The 22,111-nt window shown below is 37.0% G+C and overlaps 1 protein-coding gene across 4 annotated transcripts in view; it reads right to left on the minus strand.

Moving 5' to 3' along the window:
- The window catches only part of CBLB (Cbl proto-oncogene B), a 137,280-nt gene that overhangs the window by 67,899 nt on the left and 47,270 nt on the right, over positions 1 to 22,111 (minus strand). For 2 of the 4 annotated variants that reach the window (XM_035315062.1, XM_035315061.1), the window contains exon 4: positions 974 to 1,120. In XM_035315062.1, the coding sequence (XP_035170953.1) occupies positions 974 to 1,120 (147 nt within the window). Of the gene's footprint in view, positions 1 to 973; positions 1,121 to 2,234; positions 2,375 to 15,942; positions 16,524 to 22,111 lie in introns of those variants that run through there. The other 2 variants (XM_035315064.1, XM_035315063.1) reach the window with 2 other exon arrangements.

Genomic DNA, 22,111 nt, shown 5'->3' on the forward strand with positions numbered 1-22,111 from the left:
GGATCTGCAATTGGAGAAATTGTTCTGTGATTTCCTATAGCATACATCATGCAAGATATCAGACTTGACAACCATAGTGATGCCTCTATTATACTGTAAAATATACAAATCTCTTGCCCCTCCCCTCTTTTGTCACAGTTACACTAATAAACACTCTATATAAGAAAGTGATCAAGCTATACATCTTCTATTCACCTATACCTTAAAATAAATTGTTCCCTAGAAAGAAACAAAACAAGACAAACTTACAACTGTTTTATTTTATATTTCCAACATTAGATTTACTGTAAGGATTTAGTCAGATATCTACAAGTCAAGTTTAACATTCATTTCATGACCGATTCTTAAAAATAAAGTTTCTCCAAAAACTGGTTTTGATGAAACCTTCCAACATATCTACACTATTTTACCTCTTTCTGTAACAGAATTTGGACAGAAGAACACATTCATCACCTGTGATTATGTAAGTAGTAGCGATGTAGAAATCACTTCATTTAATTTAGTGACTATTCTATTTAGAAAATAAAAGGTGAGATAAGAAAACATACACTGTACATGCGACCAATATCAAACTCCTAATTCAGACTTCAGATTTATCAACTGTGGAATATATATCATATCAAATAACATGATTTGCCATGTACCTCATGAAACATTGTACTTACTCTCTTCACCTTACAATGAAGCCAATAAACTTTATGCAACCTAGTCCAATTTACCATCAATTGTAAGTGCCATTCACAAAATTGCTTGTCCATTTTTCTTTGCCTTTGGAGTGAATTACAGCATTGCCACAAAGTTGCTAACAACAAATTCAGCAATTTCAGCTAATTTAAAGATTTGGACAAGAAGAGACCTTTAAAAGAGGTCCACTCAAATACTCAGAAACATTATTTGAGTTTTTAAAAATATCATTACTTTTAATGTTAACGACTAGAAACAATTAAGAGTTTTGCAAAATGTTAGTACTTACTTGTCGCCAAAGAATTTTCTCCAGAAATCTGCAGCATCTGCTTTGGTGATACGAAAATTATCACCCTGGAATTGGCCATTTGGAAAAATAGCCTTGATTTCTGCTAGCATGTGGCTGAAGATGAGGGACAGCTTTGTTAGATTTCTCCTGTAGATATAATAAGAAAAAAAAAAAAAAAAAAATCAAATCCTTAAACTTGAATAGGTCTTCCAGAATCTCATATATTCTGCATATTTGTGTAATAATCTCTGCCTGACACAAGAAAAACATTGTAGTTTCAACTGAAAATACATCTTACAAATACAAATTAGTAGTTTGTGTTCACATGCGCTTCTGAGTACATATTTATCACAGGCCTCCACGAAAACAAAAAAAGAAAAACACTTCAAATTTATTTTTATATGTGAGATCAAATCTATTTCAGTCCACGTTTCTAAGAATATAAGAACATCAGAGGACTGGGTTTACTCTTCTTTCCTATGGCAATTTTATTCTTTTTACTCTTTCCAGCTTTTCCTTACTGGAGCCACTTCCTATTCTCCTTTTACATGCCTATTCTTTAGTTAAAGCTTGCTTTCCATTTCCACTGGCGATAGAAACAAAATCAACCTTTTTCTTCTATCAGTTCACTTCCGTACGCTTTTCCTGCTTTATATGAGTTCATTAAAAATACTTTTTGCATAGAAAACCAATTTAGTATAGTGAAAAGAACATTGTATCTTTAAATGCAGGTAACTCTTTTCTACGGAAAAGCCTGTGGGAAATGGTGGAAAGAGGAGATGGAAGAAGGAAGGGTGAAGCAATCTTTATAAAAGAGTTTCCTTCTAGAGATTTCTTAGACTTTCCTGGTAGCAGCAAAGGGGCATTTTCCCACTTGATATATACAACAGACCCCACCACCCAGGAAACTGAACAGTTTCAGATTAAGAATTTGTATTCTTATGGTCTCAGGTACTACTTCACAGTGCTTCAAAAAGTTTAATAGTAAAATAATGCTTATCAATCACATAGTGTATAACTGCTCATATACAATATTTTAAACAAATTCAAAATTATTCACAAATCCCTAGCAATATTAAAAGATTAAAATTCAACTGAGGGATTGTTACACACACACACCAAGCATCTTCCAGAATACATAGAACAGTTTTCAAGCTCAAAATCATTAAAATAGTATAACAGATATCCTGCAATCTTCCTAAAAGAGCTCATCTTAATACAGAAGTAGTAATTATTTCAGCTAAATTTGTGTAAAACTGACAATAGAGATTCCTGTGGAAGCTGCGTTGCAAATTTTAATACAGGTTTTGCTACAAGAAAAGCAATGATAAAACCAGTTATTTTGAAAATAAGCAATTAAAAAAAAAAAAGCTTGATGAATACACTCTCCCTCCTCACAAGATTCAAAATGATTGTAGGACTAATTCTTTCAGTCCTTTAATTCCTCCAGTAAAATCAGATGTCTGTAATTACGATGCCCAACTGTTCCTTATTTTCTGGATTTGTTCCTTGCTATCCCCCTTCCTGTTTCCTTTGTACTTTAATTACCCACACATGTTCCTTATTATTTTGCTCCTCAGAAGTCAAGCCTGATGCACAGAAAAAGCAACAGCTATTTTAATGTGGCTTCATCAGCCTGCCCTAGACCCAAGATCAGGCAAAACCCTTTCTGTACTCAGGACAGATGAGCACATGATTTGGCACAGGTTTTCACAGAGCTCTCCCTTGGCTGGTACGCAATACATATGTCTACTTTGTCTACATTTCCAGTTTACTGTGCTGCAGGGGTTCTCTTAAGGTACAAATCTGCATAGTTAGCTATTACAAAACTTGGATTTGTGAGGCTTCAGCCTTGTAGCAAGCTAAAGGATGAAGTCATATACAAGTTCTACCTGGGGCACCTTCCCCACACTGCCACCAGAAGGCACTTACTTGCCTGGAGGAGGGTGTCTGCGTGCCTACTACACATACCTGCACAGTACGTGACCAAACCAACAACTGGCAGGAACTCGCCAGCAAATGCACTGCACAGACATGCTGGGGTTGTATCTGAATAGCAAACTGTTTGCACAACGCCAGTCACGCAGAACATCAACAAACTTCTGTTTCATGATTCAAGTTGGTTAAAAAAAAAAAAAAAAAAAGAAGAAATGTCAAGAGAAAATTATCTTTGGTTTGTGTTTGTATCAACAAGATAAAATGTTTTAATATAAAACTAAGATATCTTTCTTTCATCTGACTGCAAAGCTGAAACTTGACAAAAACTAGAACCTTATCTGTGCTTGGACATACACCACAGCACGTATAAATACCAAATTCTTGATCACTGTATATATGGTGACCATTTCTTCCTTAATTTGGATTCTTGATGTACCTGATGATTATCTCAAGTTCCTCTAATATCAAATAATTATAAATTGCTGTCTTAACTTTTCACTTAACTGTTTTTCTTCAGAATTGTAAAGCACATGCTGCACCATTTTTATTTATTTATGTTTACATAGCACCAGCTTGCAGTAACTTACCGAGACAAGCAAAGCTCTGTGATTTTCAAAAAATATACAAGGTGCAGAGATGAGGCCATCAGGAAGGGCCACTGATTCTCCCTACCTGTGCATTTCTCTCTTCTGACAGTATTTAAACATTCTGGCACAGGCACTTCTGCTGCCCTGTGGAGGGCTCTCCCAGGGCATCTCAGGAAGCACATACACCTCTTGGCTGCTTCTGAAGCTCCATCCTCTATGTGACTCCTTTTTCTCCCCCATGTATAGATGGATCAGTATCAAAAAAATTCCAGCTTATTTCCCATGCATAAGACAAGGTATTCAAGTTCTATATATATGGAAAGCAACAAGTAAACTCATCAGTTTGGGCATCTCAGTGAGCAATCCTAATCGAAGCCAAAGAAACGGTCAATGTGAGCCACGTATTTTGGGTCTCTGACACCACAAGACTAAAGAAACCAATCCCCATCAGCTCTGTCGGTATCTCTGACCCTAACACAGGATTTTCTTCTCACAGTCACAGTGTGGACTGTTGCAGTAGCAGAGGGATGATGCAAACACAACCTCATATGGGCAGTCATATGGCACAGAAAAGCTCTGATGCCAGTTTCATGCTCTGGAGTTACCCTTTAACTGATTAGATTCTAGCAGGGGATAAACATCTTAAGGGATTTTATTGGAACAACACCTCGGGGAAAAAAAAATATATATATATATATATATATATATATATAAATTTTATAGAGAAACAATAGGTTTAATGCCTGAGCAGCCAGCCCTCAGGTTTGCAATTATAGTATACTTTATAATATACTGAAAGACTGGAGCAGGTTAAAGGTGTGATTTCTTCCTTAGCTGTGTTGTGCCTGGTAGAGTACAAACATCTCTTTGATTTCTATAGAGAGAATGGATTTCATGCTGAGGAGAAAAATCTTATCTTTCAGAAATCGAAATCAAGTAACACTGCCCCTTTATAGCAAATTGAACTGGGATGGTTATTCTTCACAATATAATGGTTACTTTGGTAAGATTTAAGAATATTTTAACACTAAATAATAGTATATCAACTGAATTTTATGTAACAGATAACGTAGCTCTCTCCCTTATTATCTGCAACATTTTCAACAACCATTATTTGATGTTTTTCCTATTATTCAGGCTTAGCCTTTGCTAACTTACTTTTCCTAACTCGATCTGATGAATACAGTTCAACCCCCTAGTAGAACTTTATTTCTGAAGTACCAATTCTTCAGTCATACTCGGTTATTTGTTGCCAGACAAATACTTGTACATCACAGACTGGCAAAGGTCTACTGATTTAGAAAAGATCTTTTGGTTAGTCAGAAGAAAGGTCCATTTTCTTAATTTCATAATTACCCTGCCTTTTGGAGTAATAAAACAACAGCAAGCTTTCTGAAATAGAGACAGTGAAGCCTGAAAACAAGAATCACGAGTTTGTTCACTTTTCCAGTGAACTAATATCTCCTGAATCAATTATCTCTTTGATTCAGGGAGAGAGGGCAGGCTAGAGATGGCTGCAACAATCAAGATTTCACAACTGAAGGAATTTTCAAATACCTGTAAATGCCATAAATTTGAAAATAAGACTGAATAATGGAAATACTACAACAACCTGGCCATAACCTGAGCAGCAGCAGTGAGGAGTGGAAGATCTAAAGCAGTCCTACCCTCCTGGATCTATAAAACAGGAAAGCGAGGCATGACCGGCATGCAGTAACACAGATAAGTTTTGGCTGTGTCAACTTTCTAACCACTGCATGAAAGCTAATTTTACTTTTGGAAGGGAATACAGTCTAGCAAACAGAACTGGATAGGGAATTAGGGAGTGTCATTTCCTTTCTGCCACTAGCCTGATTGATGAGGTGGGATGAACACCTGCGTCCTGCTTTTTACTGCCTGCGTATCAGGAGGAATGGAGTAAAATACTCAGAGACTTCCTAACTTGGAGATCTTCAAATAAATATGGTTGACAGAATCAACATATATATAAATATGCACAGAAAAGCATACACCTGAGCCCTGGATCCTTCATAGTTACTGGATTTCACAGACTATAACCAAGACAAATTAATTTTTAGCAATCTGTACTTACATCTCACACACAAAAAATTGAAAATGCATAAATATTGTACGTGCATATCACTTCTACTTTCATGCTTATATCTTACTACCTACCACGAAAGTGATTATTTGTATTTTGCAATTATATATATATTTCTAGGGGAAAAAAAAATAAAATAAAAAAATAAAAAAAAATAAAAACACTGCACAAGAAAAAAGTCAGTCTGTACAACTTTGCAGTCATGTTATTCCAAAAATAAGATCACTGCTGGGGTTCCCTATTTCACTGCATTCAACAAGTGTTTAATCTTTCTGCTCCCACTCTTTGCTATATAATAAACAATGCAACATTCCAAGTTCATAATATATCTCAATGGCTGGCACAAAAAAAGGAGGCACTCTTCTTTAGAGCTAGCATTGGATCTGTTTGGCAGTTAAGAGTATTTTCCAGATAGATCTGACAAAAAAGTAGACTAGTCTATTACTAAATAAAAGATTATTCTTCTAGAATTCTTACTCAGAATACATGGACAAAGACAGCTCTGTTAGCTGGCAAAACCGCAAGTTGTAATTGTTTATGAATCAAGATAAAAGAAAGTTTGAAAAGCCTTCGAGAGGTGAACTGTTGATTTTAACTTTTAAAAATCCACCCCTCCCCTCAAAATATTAAAGCTTCAAAATCCAAAGCATATGTACAGAGCTCATTTCACCTAATTAGTTGCATTTAAAACAGATTTCTGATCCATATGCTCAAGTTGCAGTAAAATACAGGGATCCTACAAAATACATGCTACTAATTAGAACTAAGGGAATATAGTCCTGTGATTCAGGCACAAGAGAGGGAAGTCAAGACCAACATACCTAGCTCTTCCACTTTACTGCCTGAGAGATGAGTATTTATGTTTTGTGCTACAGGATTCCAAAATATTTCCTATTTGTGTTCTGCCACCACAAGGAAAATCATGGCTGTCCAAAACTGTTCTTGACAGATTATATTTCTGCCACTAACTAAAGACAAGCAACACAGGCAGGAATGCACTAAATTTGAGATATATCACCTCAAAATGATAAAAAAGACAAGAAAACGTAAATTTCAGTAGATCTACAAAAAGACACAGAGACATGGCTAAAAGGGAAACATGCAACTAGCCGCTCACTCTTGATAAACAAGTATAACCCATACTTATTTATCCCCCTTCCTCTTCCAGGACTTCCCCTTTCTCAGACAGTAAACACAGGAATTAAAAAACAAAAATGCTGCTGATTCAGAAAGTTACAGACGTGGAACACAGTCATCTAGTCTTAACAAATGATCTCTCCTTAACACTTTAGAAGTAAAGGAAATTGAAGGTTCCTGTCAATAAGCCTGCAGAGAAAAAGCCTGCCTACCATTATACTTGGCAATTAGTTCAACTCTGGATCTGTGCAATAATTATTTTCAAAAGCTATATAAGGACAGAGTATTGTTCAGAGACCAAAGTATATGGGGCTATTATTGGGACAAAATATTCTTGGGACTAAAAATATACATGAGCTGTATTTCCTACTTCTGCCACTGACTCATAGAAGGAATGTAGACAAATGACCGAATTTTGCTATGATTTAGTTTCCTCACCTGCAAAGCCCAGGGGGGAAAAAAAAAAAAAAAGGAAAAAACAAACAAACAAAAAACCATTCTTCAACATGGGGATATTGAGCCAGTGGTTAAATTCATCATGTACTAAACATGACAAACAAGTATAAACTTGTAAGAAAATCAGCTGTATGCAACTACTGCTTAAATCCTGAAGGAGCTGAGCTTGTCATGTGTAGAAAAGCATTACCCTTCCTCATGTCTTTCTCATCAGCCACTTTCTGACATATAGCAGAGTATTGTGCAAGTCTATTGCAGCTGTGCTGTTCAGGACGTATACTGAAAGTAAAAAATGGCAAACTTTGGGTAAGATTTAGGGAAGGATGTTCCAGAAAACAAAGAAAGCTGATGGTAACGTCACATTAAACTTTCCTCCACCTTTTCATTTGCTTAAAAATCATTTCACACAAACATACCCACTTCAACCAGCATATTTGAAAGACCAGAGAAGGGTGTCAACATGAAAGATAATTCTTGAGAAATTCAATCCGTCTTTCAAAACTGCTTATCAGCTTTTGTTGCTTCTGCATTATGTATTTTCTTCCCCGTTTATGCAAAAACAACGACCACAACATAATTTAGTAAAGAAAACTGAATACAAAGGAAGGAAGATGCACCATGTTTCTCCAAATCTATGGCTCTACAAGCTCACTCATTATTGTCTCTAATCTTTCATTTACGAACTACTGTGGCATTGGGCCTGCCAATATCTCTTAAGGAAAACTCTGTCCAAGGATTACATTTTCGCATAAGTAGTTATTATCTTTAATGAATTACACAAAATGACAACAGAGGTAAAAATAAAAGAACTCTAGAGGATGCTACTCATGGAAATAAATTTGAATGGAACTGATCTGCATATTTATAAGAATAAATACTTTGTAAAGTATCAATTCTATTGCATTATAAATAGATTTTACTACCAAAACTTTTAATTGAGCTATTATATCATCCTGACAAACTCCATGATTTAACATACTTGATCTGACACGTACAAAGTTAAGAAATAAAACTGGACACTGGTTGGTTTACTTTTGATACTTATATCAGTTGCTTTGACACTATTCATTCACTCATCAATATCAACATGTGATTTAGTACTGTTCTGCTTCCTCTATCCTCCTGTAGATGTCTTTGTCTATCAAGATCCAATGTTATAAATTTCACACTGAAAGTGTGAATGCCAAAAACTGTAACGCCAAAATCTGCATCTCTGAACAGAACTGAGGTTGTTACAGAAACACTCATGAACAAAGCTAAGTCCCTTTTTTTGAAAAAATTATCTAACTGGACATATAAACATGAAAAAAAAACTTTTAAAAGAGCGAAATAGTATGAAACACAGAAGAGGTAATAAACATACCATCTTCCAGAGCTTTCTTTAATTGGAAGAAATATTCAAATATTTCAAACACTTTGCAAAAATAAGCAGTCTGGTAAAGGCAGTAAACATTTTGCATTTCTTTGCAATGTGAGGTCACGACTATAATTCAAGTTATCAGTGTCCTGGAAGTACAATCAATAGCATCTACAGGTGCTAACATTTTCCCTTATAATCATTACCCTGACTATTCTTGTGAGGATTATTTGGTTTGGAGAGCACAAGCACAAATACAGGCTGGGCAGACAATGAATTGAGCCAGCAATGTGCGCTTGCAGCCCAGAAAATGAACCACATCCTGGTTCATTCGGGCAACCTGGTCTGGTGGGAGGTGTCCCTGCCCATGGCGGGGGGGGGGGGGGGGGGTTGCAACTAGGTGGTCTTTAAGGTCCCTGCCAACCCAAACCATTCTACAATTGTATGTTAACCCATGCCATAGATAAAGCATTTCCACACCAGTCCAGGCAAAGCTGCATGCAAAAAGGAACACGTGTGCATGTAAAGCAACTTGTGTTACTCTGGAAGGGATACAAGGCTGAGCTTGGCACAAATCCTGCTGCCGTCAACAGCAGCAGCTCAAAGGCCAGGGATGTCAAAATGAGGTACTGATCTGACTACGCAGTTACCTGCTTGACAGCAATCTAGCATGAGCAAAGGAAAGAGCTTTAGTTCTGTGTTGTGCTTTATCTAGATCACTGTCATGCAGCACCAGGATATAGCACAGGTTCTGAGGTGCTAATACCAACAGAGCAGGTGTGCCCATGTAGCACCCTGAATGTCTCAGTATGCAGGTTTTCCTGTTATCTGGACAGCATATCATTGATTATGTTTTGCTTTTTTTGTCTGCAGTACACTGTTTTCTTACACAGAAATAGTAAAGAACATGTAATATAGGCTTGTTCTTTTGGAACTTTCTATTCGTACTTTATTACCTTACCTTAAAAGAATGATGATGTTGACGATGTTGTTTTCAAAGTGAAATAAATTAAAAAGACACTTCACAGAAATGAACAACCTCAGCAATAGGCAATATGAATTACTTAATTTTAAAATCAAAATCTATTCAATTCTGCACCAGTGCAGTTTCTCATGTAGTCAAATCTTTCCGGTTGTTAAGCACTATTCTAAAACTTTTTCAGGCTTACTGAACTTACTTTTCATCATGATGAATGACTGGAGAAATACTGTAACACAATCCAGCCATTTCTGAAAGCAAAATTGGTAATACATTTTCCTGACATTAAGAGGTTTTTGCAAACTAATATGCATATATGCATCATTCATATATATCATTCTTAAGTACCTAAATCCAATTTTGGTATTTAACAGGAAACGGTCTTTGGGTCATATATGCGTCCCAGCACTCGAGTGCGGATTTACACAAATTTGGCCAAATTATTAAAATGAGGGAAATCTTATCCAAGAAGGCCCAAAACAAAATTTGAAGTTCTCAGCTCCTATGGGTGACTAACCTACATACGAAACGTTTGCAGACAGGAACCGAGCATGTACTAGCTTGCAGCCTGTGGATGCTTGCTAAGTGAGTATCTACCCTACATTCGGGCCTACCCTGGCAACAGTCCCACGGAATAATAACCTTCAACACCCTATCTAGAGACTATAACAATGTACAAATACAAAGGGACCAACCATGATCACACAGATAATGTTAGTTCTGGTAGTTCTTCTGAGATCATGACTTTGTTATTTAACAAGTGAGCTATTCTGATACAGAAAAAGGATCTCAAAGTTTTAAAATAACCTAGCATTCTCTTTCATACATTAAGAGTATATAGAAGAATCAAAACTGCTGCATTTGTTTTTTTAAACAAGTTTTCATTACATCCTGTGCCATACATGATTCCCACTGAGTGCAAGTCAAGACCTGCAACCCTCCAATTCTATCTCTTCGTAGATATATTGTTCACAGACCTTCAAAAAAATGTCAAAACTAATTTTTACCTTAAGCCCTGAAGTAAGATTTCCTGTAGGCAGACACTTTCATTGAAGCATTGTAAGAACTGCCTGTTGGAAAGCTATGTGGAAGCTTCAGAAATCATGCCCTCTGTTTATGATGCCACTCCTTGATTTGTACAATTTTGAATACAGGTATGCAAGAACACATACACTAATCATCTTCACCACTAATAAGAAGATTGTAGAAAAATAACAATTCACTGGCTTCTAGGAATTCAGATAAAATTAATTTTGTTCTGTTTGTACTCCTATTGCTGTTACCCTGATGGGGATGTTTTGTCATTTTGCTGCTACCTGAAATACTCTTTTAAGATACTCATGAGTTCTCTCACTGACATACAGAAAAGAAAGACAGTATATTACATGGGATGTAGTTTGTTACATGAAACAGAACTTGACATATATGTATAATTTATGATGTGCAGACAAATAGAGATTACTGTAGTCAGTATTCACAGATCTTAGAGCATTAATAATTTGCTTCCAAATAATGCACTTTATTTTACAGCTGGCATAAGATGACCTATTAAGATGACCTATTGGTAGCATACTTTCAGAAATCATGGTATTAATACATCTGTATTTTAAGATATCTTTTTTTTTTTTTACTGGACAGGAAAGATTTGCCAGTAAACTACACACACAAGTTGCCGCAACAGAATGATTCATAGTGGGTTGTTTTTCACATGGTCTAAAATACATGTTATTTACCAGAATGAAAGTCCAAGCAAGAGTAAAATGTTGCTAAATTACACACTGAAATATAATAATCATGCTCCAAACTACATCTCAAGTAATTCCTAGAACTAAATGTTATTGAGTTCCTATCAAAGTTATAATAAAAATTCCCATTTCGTCAGATGTACTTCAATCAAATCCACTTGAAATCATTCATTGAAAAGGATTTAAACATTACTTAGTGCTGAAATGCAGCCTGTGTGCAAGAATCAGTTAACAAAAATCTGTTGCATAGCAAAGCAGTGTGACACTAATGCACACTGCATGGAAATGTACAAAATATGACTGCACCGAAAATACAAAAGTACTGAAACTGTCTTAGAACGATCACTATGTTTCTCCAACCGGGAGAATATAAAGAGATTTTCTCTCAAAGATGAGAAACTTACAATCTTTGGCCAAAGCCGTAAGCAACACTTATCTGCCCTCTTCACTTTCATGTATACCCTGAACCCATCAATCCTCTTGCACATCAGGAGCATCCTTAAACCATCTGAATCCAGATACGCCTGGTTATGTTAGGAGCTCTATCTGTACACAACAGCAAGGAATGAAAAACCAATCTTACTATCTTACTAAAACCAATGCTTACTATCCGTTTTCCCCTTTCAACCTTAATAAGCTTATTTTATATTAATGACTACGTTTCTAAACATGAGTCATTCCCCAGTGCTTTCAGACAGTGGTGGTATTTTTGTACGTGGCCACTTCAACATGGGCCACAGTCAAAGGTTTTAAAGAAAACTACATAGCCCTGGCCTAAGAGGGAAGGTCCTTGCATGAATAAATTATTGGGTCATAAAAACGGGAAGCACAGGGTAAGCATTAAGGGTCTGTGCTTGAACTGGAGGGAAGTACCAGCTGAGCTATACAGAGATCTGCTCCATTCAGCACATTCATGGGAAAACAGTGAGCAGTGAGGTGACAAAGTTGGCTAATTACACACAGCTATTCAAAGGCTATCAGGCTGACAGCTAACTTCTAACAGCTGTGGAGTGACCGCACAACAAAGTCAGAGAAAGTTCAATCCACGAGAAGGCAAAATGATGTACTGAAAAATAATCTCAACCTGATTAAAAAAAAAAAAAAAAAAAAAGGCAGACTGAGCTGACCATTACCACCGTTACCAGTCAGAAGCAAGACTTTGGATTATGATAGGTAATTTCATGACAGTATCAACTCATTGCTTACAAACAATAAAGAAGGAAATCAAACTATCAATTATCAGAGAAGGAACAGAGAACACAACAGAAAACATAATTATGCCACCACGTAAAATCACAGACACCTCTTATCAAGACAGATGTATTAGAGCTGGAAGAGATGCATCAATAGACCACAAAGATTATCAAAGGCTTCAAATTTAGGAGGAACTGGGTGAACTGGATCTCTTCAGCTTGGACAGGGAACCACGGACAAATTATGACAGAGGCCTCCAAATTGAGAGTGGCATAAGGAAGAGGGATAGAAGCAAGCTCAAAAAAAAAAAAAAAAAAAAACACTTATCCACACAAGTTGTTGCTTAAGGACACTGTGAAGGCAACTTTAAACAGGCTTGAGAGATGAGAAAATAACCAGGAAGAGCAGCTTCACAGAAGGTTAGTAGAGTAGACAAGCACAGCTGGATCAGGAAATCCCTTGAGCTAAAAATGGCCAGATGCTAAAAGACTATCAGGGAAACGTAGTATGGTACGACTTTTGCCCCATATATTCTTCCTTAGGTGTCTGCTGACGGTCATTGTGGAAATCAAGAATGACCACAATGATTCGGATTAAGGGTCTGTCTGGTATGGTACTCTATGTTCTAAAGCTCACTTCACTTCTCGTACAAGGTGATTGCACAAAACTGTTATGCCTGATAACTCAGAATAATTTTGTATGTCTTGGACAATGGAAACTTCTTAATCGTTCTTTTACACACCCCAAATTTACAAGTTACCTAAAACACAGACCATGTTGTGAGTGTGGCTGCATGCTCCACTAGGAGGGTGGCCTGGCAAGGTTCAGCATAAGGAAGGGCAGGCAGAGGTCCAACACGGCATTAGGCAGAGATCCGGACAGGTACCAGTGTCAGGCAGGAGCAGAGCGCTGTGCTGTGCTTTAAACTGGCAGGTGCAACAAGAACCTAGCTGGGCACTTGCTGACACGGGGGAAGTGAGCAGTGTTAAGAGAGCTGATGGCCAAGTTGAATCATAGACATCTTTGAAGATAATCAATGTTAATGGTGAGAGCCAAGCAAGACAGAGTTCTAAAAATTAAATCAAGAGGCTCAGAGAGGACACGAGTCCAGAGCGTATGAGAACAGGTTACTGTACCATGGAGTGAAAGCATCAAAACTGGCCAGCAACACAAAAACCTCTAAGTGCTACCCATAGCTAAATCTCACCACACACAGGCTATTGAAGCAATACACATGAATGTGATCACAACTGGAAATAAGATAAACTCAAATTCCTTCCACTTAAAATACTTCTTAAAAGCATGGAAGTTCGAAGAGTCACACCCGATTTTTACTCCCCTGAGACTAAAAACTTGTGCAGTTCTGCCTAGCAATGAAGTTTACTTTGCTGCTTGCAAAAGTAAACACTTTCTGTGATTATGGACTCTTGGAACTATCAACCAGCCTCTCAAAACAAATTGCTTTGAAAGAAGAACATAAAACTAAGGACAATAGTATTTTTCCATCAAACACCCAAGCATTCCTGCTCTTGCTAGCGAGGCTAGTAAAAACAAAGAAAACAGCTGACACACAATTCACATCACAAGTTGAAATGGAAAAAAAATAATCCTCTGGATACTAAAAAATCCAGCTGTAAGTTTCTAAACAGTCGTTTTTCATGAATCATCTTAAAATCACTACACTGTATCATCTGACAAATTCTTTGTATCTTCTTTAGTTTGTGGACCCAATGTTTCACTTTCTCTAGTTACTTGAATATTGTAGCTAAATTTAAAAATAACATTAATAATTTAAAAACAAACAAAAAAGGACACCCCCCCCAAAAAAAAACTGTCACAGAACAAGCATATATTATAAAGAACCACTGGGCTAAAAAAACAACCAACCAAACAAACAAAAACAAAACAGTCGAAAGCATATCCCCACTTCTCATCCTCAGACAGGCACCTTGGGGAAAGGAACATTAATTTCCGAAGTTTTATATTATGAATAATAGGATGACTGTTTATGAAGAGTAGGGAAAGAGCAATCAAATATGAAAGCACGTTCCTTCCATCTTTGGAAAACTCAGACCACTGGCTAGCATGGCAGATGGCCCGCTGAGGTTTGGCAAGGTTCAAAACGTTTGTGACAGAACTCTACTTGATGTGGTATGTTTGGTGTTAGAAACCACTTTCGCTCATACAAGCAATTTTCATCCTGTATAAGCGGTATCTGACATGAACTGGCTGACAGAAATGCTATCGCAGCTATAAGCCATATCTGAATTATTATAACAAATACTTGTGATCAACAGCTATTGGTGATCTCTATCTGCTAAAGAGACTGAGAAAAAAACACATTAACAAAATAGGAAATATTGCAGCTGTCAGTAAATACTCTAAAGAAGCTTGTGCAGTCAACTTTAACATCTCAGTCAGTATCAGCAAAAAGGCAATATTCTGGAGAGAGCTTTTTGTCCTCCTCATCCCTGCACAGCCCGTCCTGTCACTGGCCAGCTTTCAAAATTAAAACTTCTTCCCAGAAAAACAGAGAGGCCCTGTACACCAGTTTCCACCAGAAGTCCCACAGTACTTCTTCACTCCTCCTATTCCCTAAAGACTGAAAGTAAATTCTTCCTCCAGCTCCCAGAGAGGAGAGAGGAAAGGTGACAGCCAGACAGGAAGGGGGGAACAGAAGAGGCAAAGGCCAAATAGTTTTCCTGGGGTTTCTTGCTTCCCACCCACCAAGCCACATTCCACAGCTCCACAAGGGATAACCCCTTCTTTAGGATAGAAGATAAAATAGTATCTGACATACAGCCTTCTCTTACAAAATGCTTGTCCATGGAAAAGTCTGAAGCAAAACATGAAACATGCAGTGTGTTGCACTCGCGCTCCTTCATACCAGTCTAAATCCTACCAGATCACAGTAAACATTTGGGAAGGGAAAGAACCATACTTCACGCTAATATCCCGAACATACAAAATCCTCAAATACTTCTCTAAAGGGCCAGAGGATTAAAAGGACCAGCTGGTATGTCATAGTGACTCACTGCTTAAATCCAGAATGTTACAATATTAGCCAACCAGATGAAACTTTTATTTTGCCATCAGTAATATTAGTAAAAATGAAAAGGCATCTAGAGAAGGTATTTTGAGAAAAAAATAAAATCTATAATAAGAAGCAATTCAGAATGAAAAATTATTTGAAGAAATTAAAAATATTTTTGAAAGGTAGGGAGTAAAGCACAGTAGTATAAAATTATTCAGAAGGTAAAAAAAAAAAAAAAAAAAAAAAGGATAAAAAGGTAGAAATGCAAAGTGGAAAATAAATGCTTCTGATTTTTCCTTAGGAACTTTATAGGTCACATTTTCCTCTAAGTTTAGTCACCTTAATTTCACAACTGGCTCACTTGCTAGTTGCACAAGACACATGACTAACAAGGCAGGGTAAGTCTTGATTTCAGTAGATAAGTATTCAGTCAAAACTTACAAGCATGTAAAGAACAGCTCTCAATTTGATTTTTCCATTTCTTGGTCTTTCTACAGCCGTGCTGCAAGGACTCCAGCAATACTAGCAAAAAATGCACTGTTAACACGAAGCAGTTGATCAACAGGATCTTAAAGCAGCTGTACATAACCCTCTTGGAGAACATGAAAGTCATTGACTTCCAAAAGCAAGCCCTTAGCATATCTTACGAACAATGTAAGTAATTTTGAATTGAGACTGTGCCAAGCAGCAGTTTCGATTTGCAATATTTATTCAAAGAATCACAACTGTGAAAATGAGAAAGTGTTTTCCAAGTATCTAGTTCCGAACAGTCTACTCCAGCTTTACTTACATGTTTTTAATAAGAGATTTAAGCAAAAAGCCACTTGGACAACATACCTCCTTTTGGAGCAACGCTAAATAAATCATAGCTAATCTAAACTCCCAGCTCACTTCATGAAAACTTGGAGTGCAGACAAAGTCATAGGACTGTGTTCAAGAGAGCAATTTATTTTCTTGCAGAAGAAAGTTTAGTCCCCAACTAGAAAGTTTCATCAGTCCAAGCAGAGACTATTAACATCGCAGAGGATCTCTCCGCAACAGGTGTGACTCTCTGAGCAGGTGCTGGGAGGTCACAGACATCTCGCTGCAGGCCAGGGATTTAAGTACATGATGTGAGGCTTTCCACACTTGCACCTGTGCAAATTAAGCACAAACCAGTGTAAAGCATCACCAATTCCAACTTCGTACAGCTGCAAGCCAGTGCACAGGTGCAGCTTCCCAGTGACTCAGAGCCAACATGTTTAATGCCATGACCACATACCTTCATTTCTTCCTCATGCAGTCCAGAGACAAACCTCTACAATGGGTATTTACATACTTACAATGGTTATTTTTAACATCACGGCTGGGGGGGGATCCTGGAAGCATTCAATAAAAACATCCCTTCCATTTGTACATGGGAAACTTAAGCTTGTTTTCAAGTTGTCCTGAAGTAATTTCACAGTCAATTCACGGAACTCAATGGATTCTGCTGTAAACAAGCCTTGGCTGAAAACAAAGTTCATCCCACTGTAAATCTGATACTATGCTCAGATGCCCTAAATTCCACCTAGCTCACTTGTTCTTGGAAATTTATAACGCAAGACCCGCTGAAGAACCCATGACTAACAGAAAAATAGATAAATAAAACACATTTAAGACCAGCAAAGCCATACTAGATTCAAACAAAAACAGAAATCCCCTTCTCATGAGTGGCTACAGCCCACAGCATCCAGCACTACCTACTGAAACCTAGCCCCACTGTATAAATCTTACAAAACATGGATTAAAAATAAAAGGTAGAAAGAAGTATTACTCCAGAGTTTACTACCTGTCTTCTGACGACAATAATAAAGCCTTATCCTAATTACTAATCCTTAAATACTGACTCTTTTAATTATTATCTTCCGTTATAATCAACTGATAGAATAGCAAGGTTCCTCTAAACATAGTGACAGGAAAGCCAAAAGCATGGAAGAAAATTTTGATTCTAAGTAGATGTCTCCATACAGATGGCTTGCTCTGGTGTAGTACTGATAGATAGACAACAAAAGCCAACAGCAAACATTCCAAAGATTCAGTGGATTCTTTCAATATCCTCTGAAAAGAACAGTTAGAAAAGGGCCTGAAAATCAAATCAATCTCCTTGCCATTCCTTCTGACCGGAAAAAAAAAAAAAAAAAAATCTGTTTATTCAGTTGGCTTGAAACATATTTTTCAGCTATAAGTAGGAAAGAGTGAGTTAAGTATCAGCTATCTAGATAACCAAGAAACAAGTTATTTTTGGTAGGCCTTTTGGTATCAGAGAGTGTTGATATATATTATAAATACATATCTAATTGGCAGCTCTGCAAGGCCCATTTTCACTGAAGATGACAGTAGACCACTTCCTTTCCAACACCATAAAAAAAAAAAAAAAAAAAAAAAAAAAAAAAAAAAAAAAAAAAAAAAACATCAGGGCATTTGTTTGTTCAGCATCTAGGGCCCAAATAGTTTCTGAGTGTTGCCCCACTCCCACACTTTCCTTTCACATTCATAATTGCAACTAAAAATTCTTAAGAGTTGTTACGGACGCCAGTAGTAAATACGTTTACATACCTTGTGTCAGATTACACTTTTTACCCGCTCCGGAATGAAAAGCCTTCCCTTGTACTAAAGTAAATTCTAGTGCTCTGTGCTTCCAAAGTATCTCAAAGAAAAGTCAGGATCAGGCACCTGGTTCTACCACTGCCAGAGACTACTAGCAAGCACTCCACGCAGTGGGAGAACAACCAGCTCCACAGAAGCTCTAAAGTTTGCACAGAGAGCCTTTGCTCCTTTCTTTTCACAAAAGGCTATTATTATGTAAATAGCTCAGGAGTTAGTGAGCCTCTGTCATACATCATGTCACACTAGGTTGAGTGGATTTCATTTAAGCAAGGTGTTAAAATGAATTGTTTGAACAGAGTTTTGCTATACCCCACAGAGTATGTATGACTGAAGTTTCATTCCTTGATCTTAGGAAAAGGGGGAGAAAGTAATAAAGACATTTTTAACAAGTGTTCAATGGCCCTGGTCACAATGACTGTATATATTAGGCAACAGGGCCAGAGCATGAGCGCCCTAACCTATAGACCCTACAGATGACCTTCTCCCAGTTGCCTTGGCATGACTCTTGGCCAGGCCAATTAGCCTCTGCCAAGCAATACCGAGGTGCCACACGGGTGACAAATTCTGTGAAGGACTATCCCCAGCAGGGCATAAGGGCCTGACCTCCCTGTCTTGAGAGAACGACATGTTCTGCTAGATATCTGGGTTGTTTCCCCTGAAGATCACACAGTGTTGGCCTACTTTATTCACAGACACTAAAAATGCCCATGAATGTAGAAATTACATCTAAGAGGAATTGGTAACAAGGGATCTAACTTAGCGAAGTGCCTAGGTGTTGACCTTAGGAACTTCATGGACTTAAGCTTCACAGACAGCAGTGAGCCTCAGCATATGTATGCATATGTCCCCGATTAATTAAAAAGGAAGCCTAGAGACATTCAAGCTACAAAAATAAAAAATAAAAAATGGTGATTCGACCTCAATTTCTCTAACTGTTACTGTTAAAAAAAGTTCACTTGTGAATATCAGCAACTAAGGACACTAAAAGCTAGAAACAACTAAGGGAAGAACAGCTCATATTTTAAATAGAGGGAAAGAAACAAAAATGTATCACAAATTTTAGTGGTAAAAAAAAAAAAAAAAAGAACATTCACTCTCAAAAGCACAAACCTATTTTAGCATCTGTTGAAAACACTGCATTATCTCAGAATGTAACTACGACACAAATATACAAAACTATAAATACAATTACATCTGTAGTTTTTATCTAATCAGATGTTCTGCATGCAAATATCAAAACCAGAAGGAAAACAGCAGGTTTTGATAAAGGTTGAAACATTCTAGGATTTATAAGGCATTAAATCTTGCTCTGAATCGAGACAGTCCAGTTCCTAGCCTAAAAAGGGAGAAATGTCAAACTTCATGAAGTCCACTTGAATATCCAATAATCCCATTGTTTTTGCAGGAAAGGTGCTATATTGTATTTTTAAATATACAAACATGACAGATTGCAAGAAAAAAAAATCTCCTTTGCCTGTACTTTAAAAATTGTATGTATTATTTACATCTGAACCCAATATTTTAATTAAATGAACATTACCAAAATATTAATGAACAATGCCACATACAGGAAGATTACACGTAAGAGGTAAACAACCTTACAAGGAATTGTCATTTTTAATTCTTTTGCTATCCAAAATTTGTAGACACCACTTGGTAGAAAAAAACAGAAGATCCTCCTCCTGTTTTTAAATTGTGGAATTTTTCCCTTACTTTGTTTAACTGAATTCTCTCACATCATAAAATCAGATTTTGGCCCAAACGAAACTAAAAGGGAAAATCTATCTCCTGAAAGTAACAAAAACAAATAACCTCCCAAAGTAAGAGCTGCGTTGAATTTCCTCACGCACACCACTCCCTTCTCTTGGTATGTGCTGAGAGTCCAGTGCTATCCCTCCCCATAGCCATGCTGTCTGTCACACAGCTGGACAAGGTGACTCTGCAAAAGGGTCAAGGGAAGTATGGCTTAGCTTCTCCATCCAATTCACAACTTTTCTTTTCCTTCCCTTCCTAACCTTCTACCAGCAGAATTTCAGGAGAGGTTAGGGAAGGAGTTAGTAGCCCAACTACAGCTCTTCACAAGAATAAATGTTTGTTTGTTTTAGGTGGTGGTCGTGGTTTTTGTTTTGTCTGTTTTGTTTTCATGTAAGAACATCAGAACACCAGCTTAAATTTTCCCTTTTATACTTCTTTTTCAGCTAAAATATGACCAAACTGTTTTGCCTTGCAATATTAATACCAAGTTGCACAATCTCTCAAAACAGAGGTACCTAATGGAAAATTTTACACATGCTTAGTTAGAGCTACAGGAATCAGTGCAGGTTTGTGCAAGTTCTCTGCGTTTAAAAGCATTTTTTCATACATGAAAGACTTTTCAGTAAAATTCTCTATTTGGGATAATTTTTTTCTCTCAACTTAAAATCACTGATGTGCTCTTGCCTTATAAAACTTACTGAGAAACAGATTTTTTTTCTTTTTAAGGGAAATAATTGAGTGCATTTTCTAGCAGCTAAGTCAGATGTCTGGTGCTTAATTGCTTTGTATCCAGTTCAAGTGAAACACTGCCAAATCAAAGTGGCAAATGAAAATAGCCAGCAGAAACCACTTTGGATGTATGCAAACAACTACTTGAAGTAATGGAGAAGAAAGGCTTGCAAACGCTAATTGGCCAGTCTAAATGATGTTACCTACTCTGTGTACATATTTCTTAGGTGTCAAAAGCAGTATTGTGCTTTAAATGTTTTTGGAGAGTTACAGAAAGCAGATATCTATCTGCAAATCCTCTAAAGAAAAAGGGCATCCCTCTGACTCTTGCACTAAGTCATAATCTTTGCCTATGATTCACTTTTACAGCTATATAGTGGTCAACTACTGTACCGTATTTTTTACTCTTTGGATTGTTAAAGCTGTAGCAAAAAATACCTAGTTGTCTTTTTCTTGATTTCATAAACCAGAACTAGTTCCTCTAGCATTATGTATGTATTCTCGTGCATCTGCAGGTGGGTCATTTACATGCTGATTCTGGAAGGAGTTAGAGTTTTTCTTACGTTAATAAGTTTGAACAGTTACAGAGCAAATTCCAGAAAAATTCCAGAGTCCACCTTCACTAAGCAGTGAGATGCTGAGAACAGTTACTGCATTTATTTTTCAAAAAGAGCAGAGAGTGGGGACAAAGTGACTAGGAACACTCATCTAACTGAAAGTATGATGGTTATGAAATTTTGGATAGGATGTAATTCAACTAGAAACAAAGTCTGAAGAAAAAAAAGAAAAAAAAAAAAAAAACACACAATAAATGGAAAGCTGCTTGGGGATTTATTTCACCATTGAAACAGAGGTACTGAAAATGCAGTCCTCATTTGTATATCATTTCCCACTGTCTTCCTCTCCTGGCTGGAAACAAAACAAAAGGAGCAAAGCCAAAAAGCTCACCACTCATCTCACTCCTCCTTCCTTCACCTGACATGAACAAAAGTTTACAAGCCTCTCTTTCTGTAATTTTCATCCCTGAACAGGAATAAAATCATCATCAGGAACAGAATCATTTTGGAGGGTCATAACAGGTTATCATACACCACACAAAAGAAGTTTTATTCAATTTTACTTTAATAAGCATAAATTTCACCTCCAAAGCTGATAATTGGTTAGCAAGTCATTTTGTTTTCAACAGGAGATGGAGCACTTAGAGATGAATATTTTGTACATTCTTATAATATAAAAAGTAAAGTACTATCGTACATGATTTGTACAAGGCGACCTTTTAAGTTCCATCCAACCCTAAAGAGTTGAGAGTCTCATTTAGCTGCTTTAAAAACATGTAACAATTATTTGTAATTTACAGTATTCTTAAGAAAGTGGCAAGGATGAGTGGAGGAGTGGGGGAGGAGAAGTAGAAGAGTAAAGAAAAAAAATCACAACCACTACCAGTGCAGACATTTTTCCACTGCAAATCAGCTTCCTGTTGACTTCTCATAGCTGACAT

This window comes from Oxyura jamaicensis, chromosome 1, assembly GCF_011077185.1.
Source record: "Oxyura jamaicensis isolate SHBP4307 breed ruddy duck chromosome 1, BPBGC_Ojam_1.0, whole genome shotgun sequence".
NCBI classification, from domain to species: Eukaryota; Metazoa; Chordata; class Aves; order Anseriformes; family Anatidae; genus Oxyura; species Oxyura jamaicensis.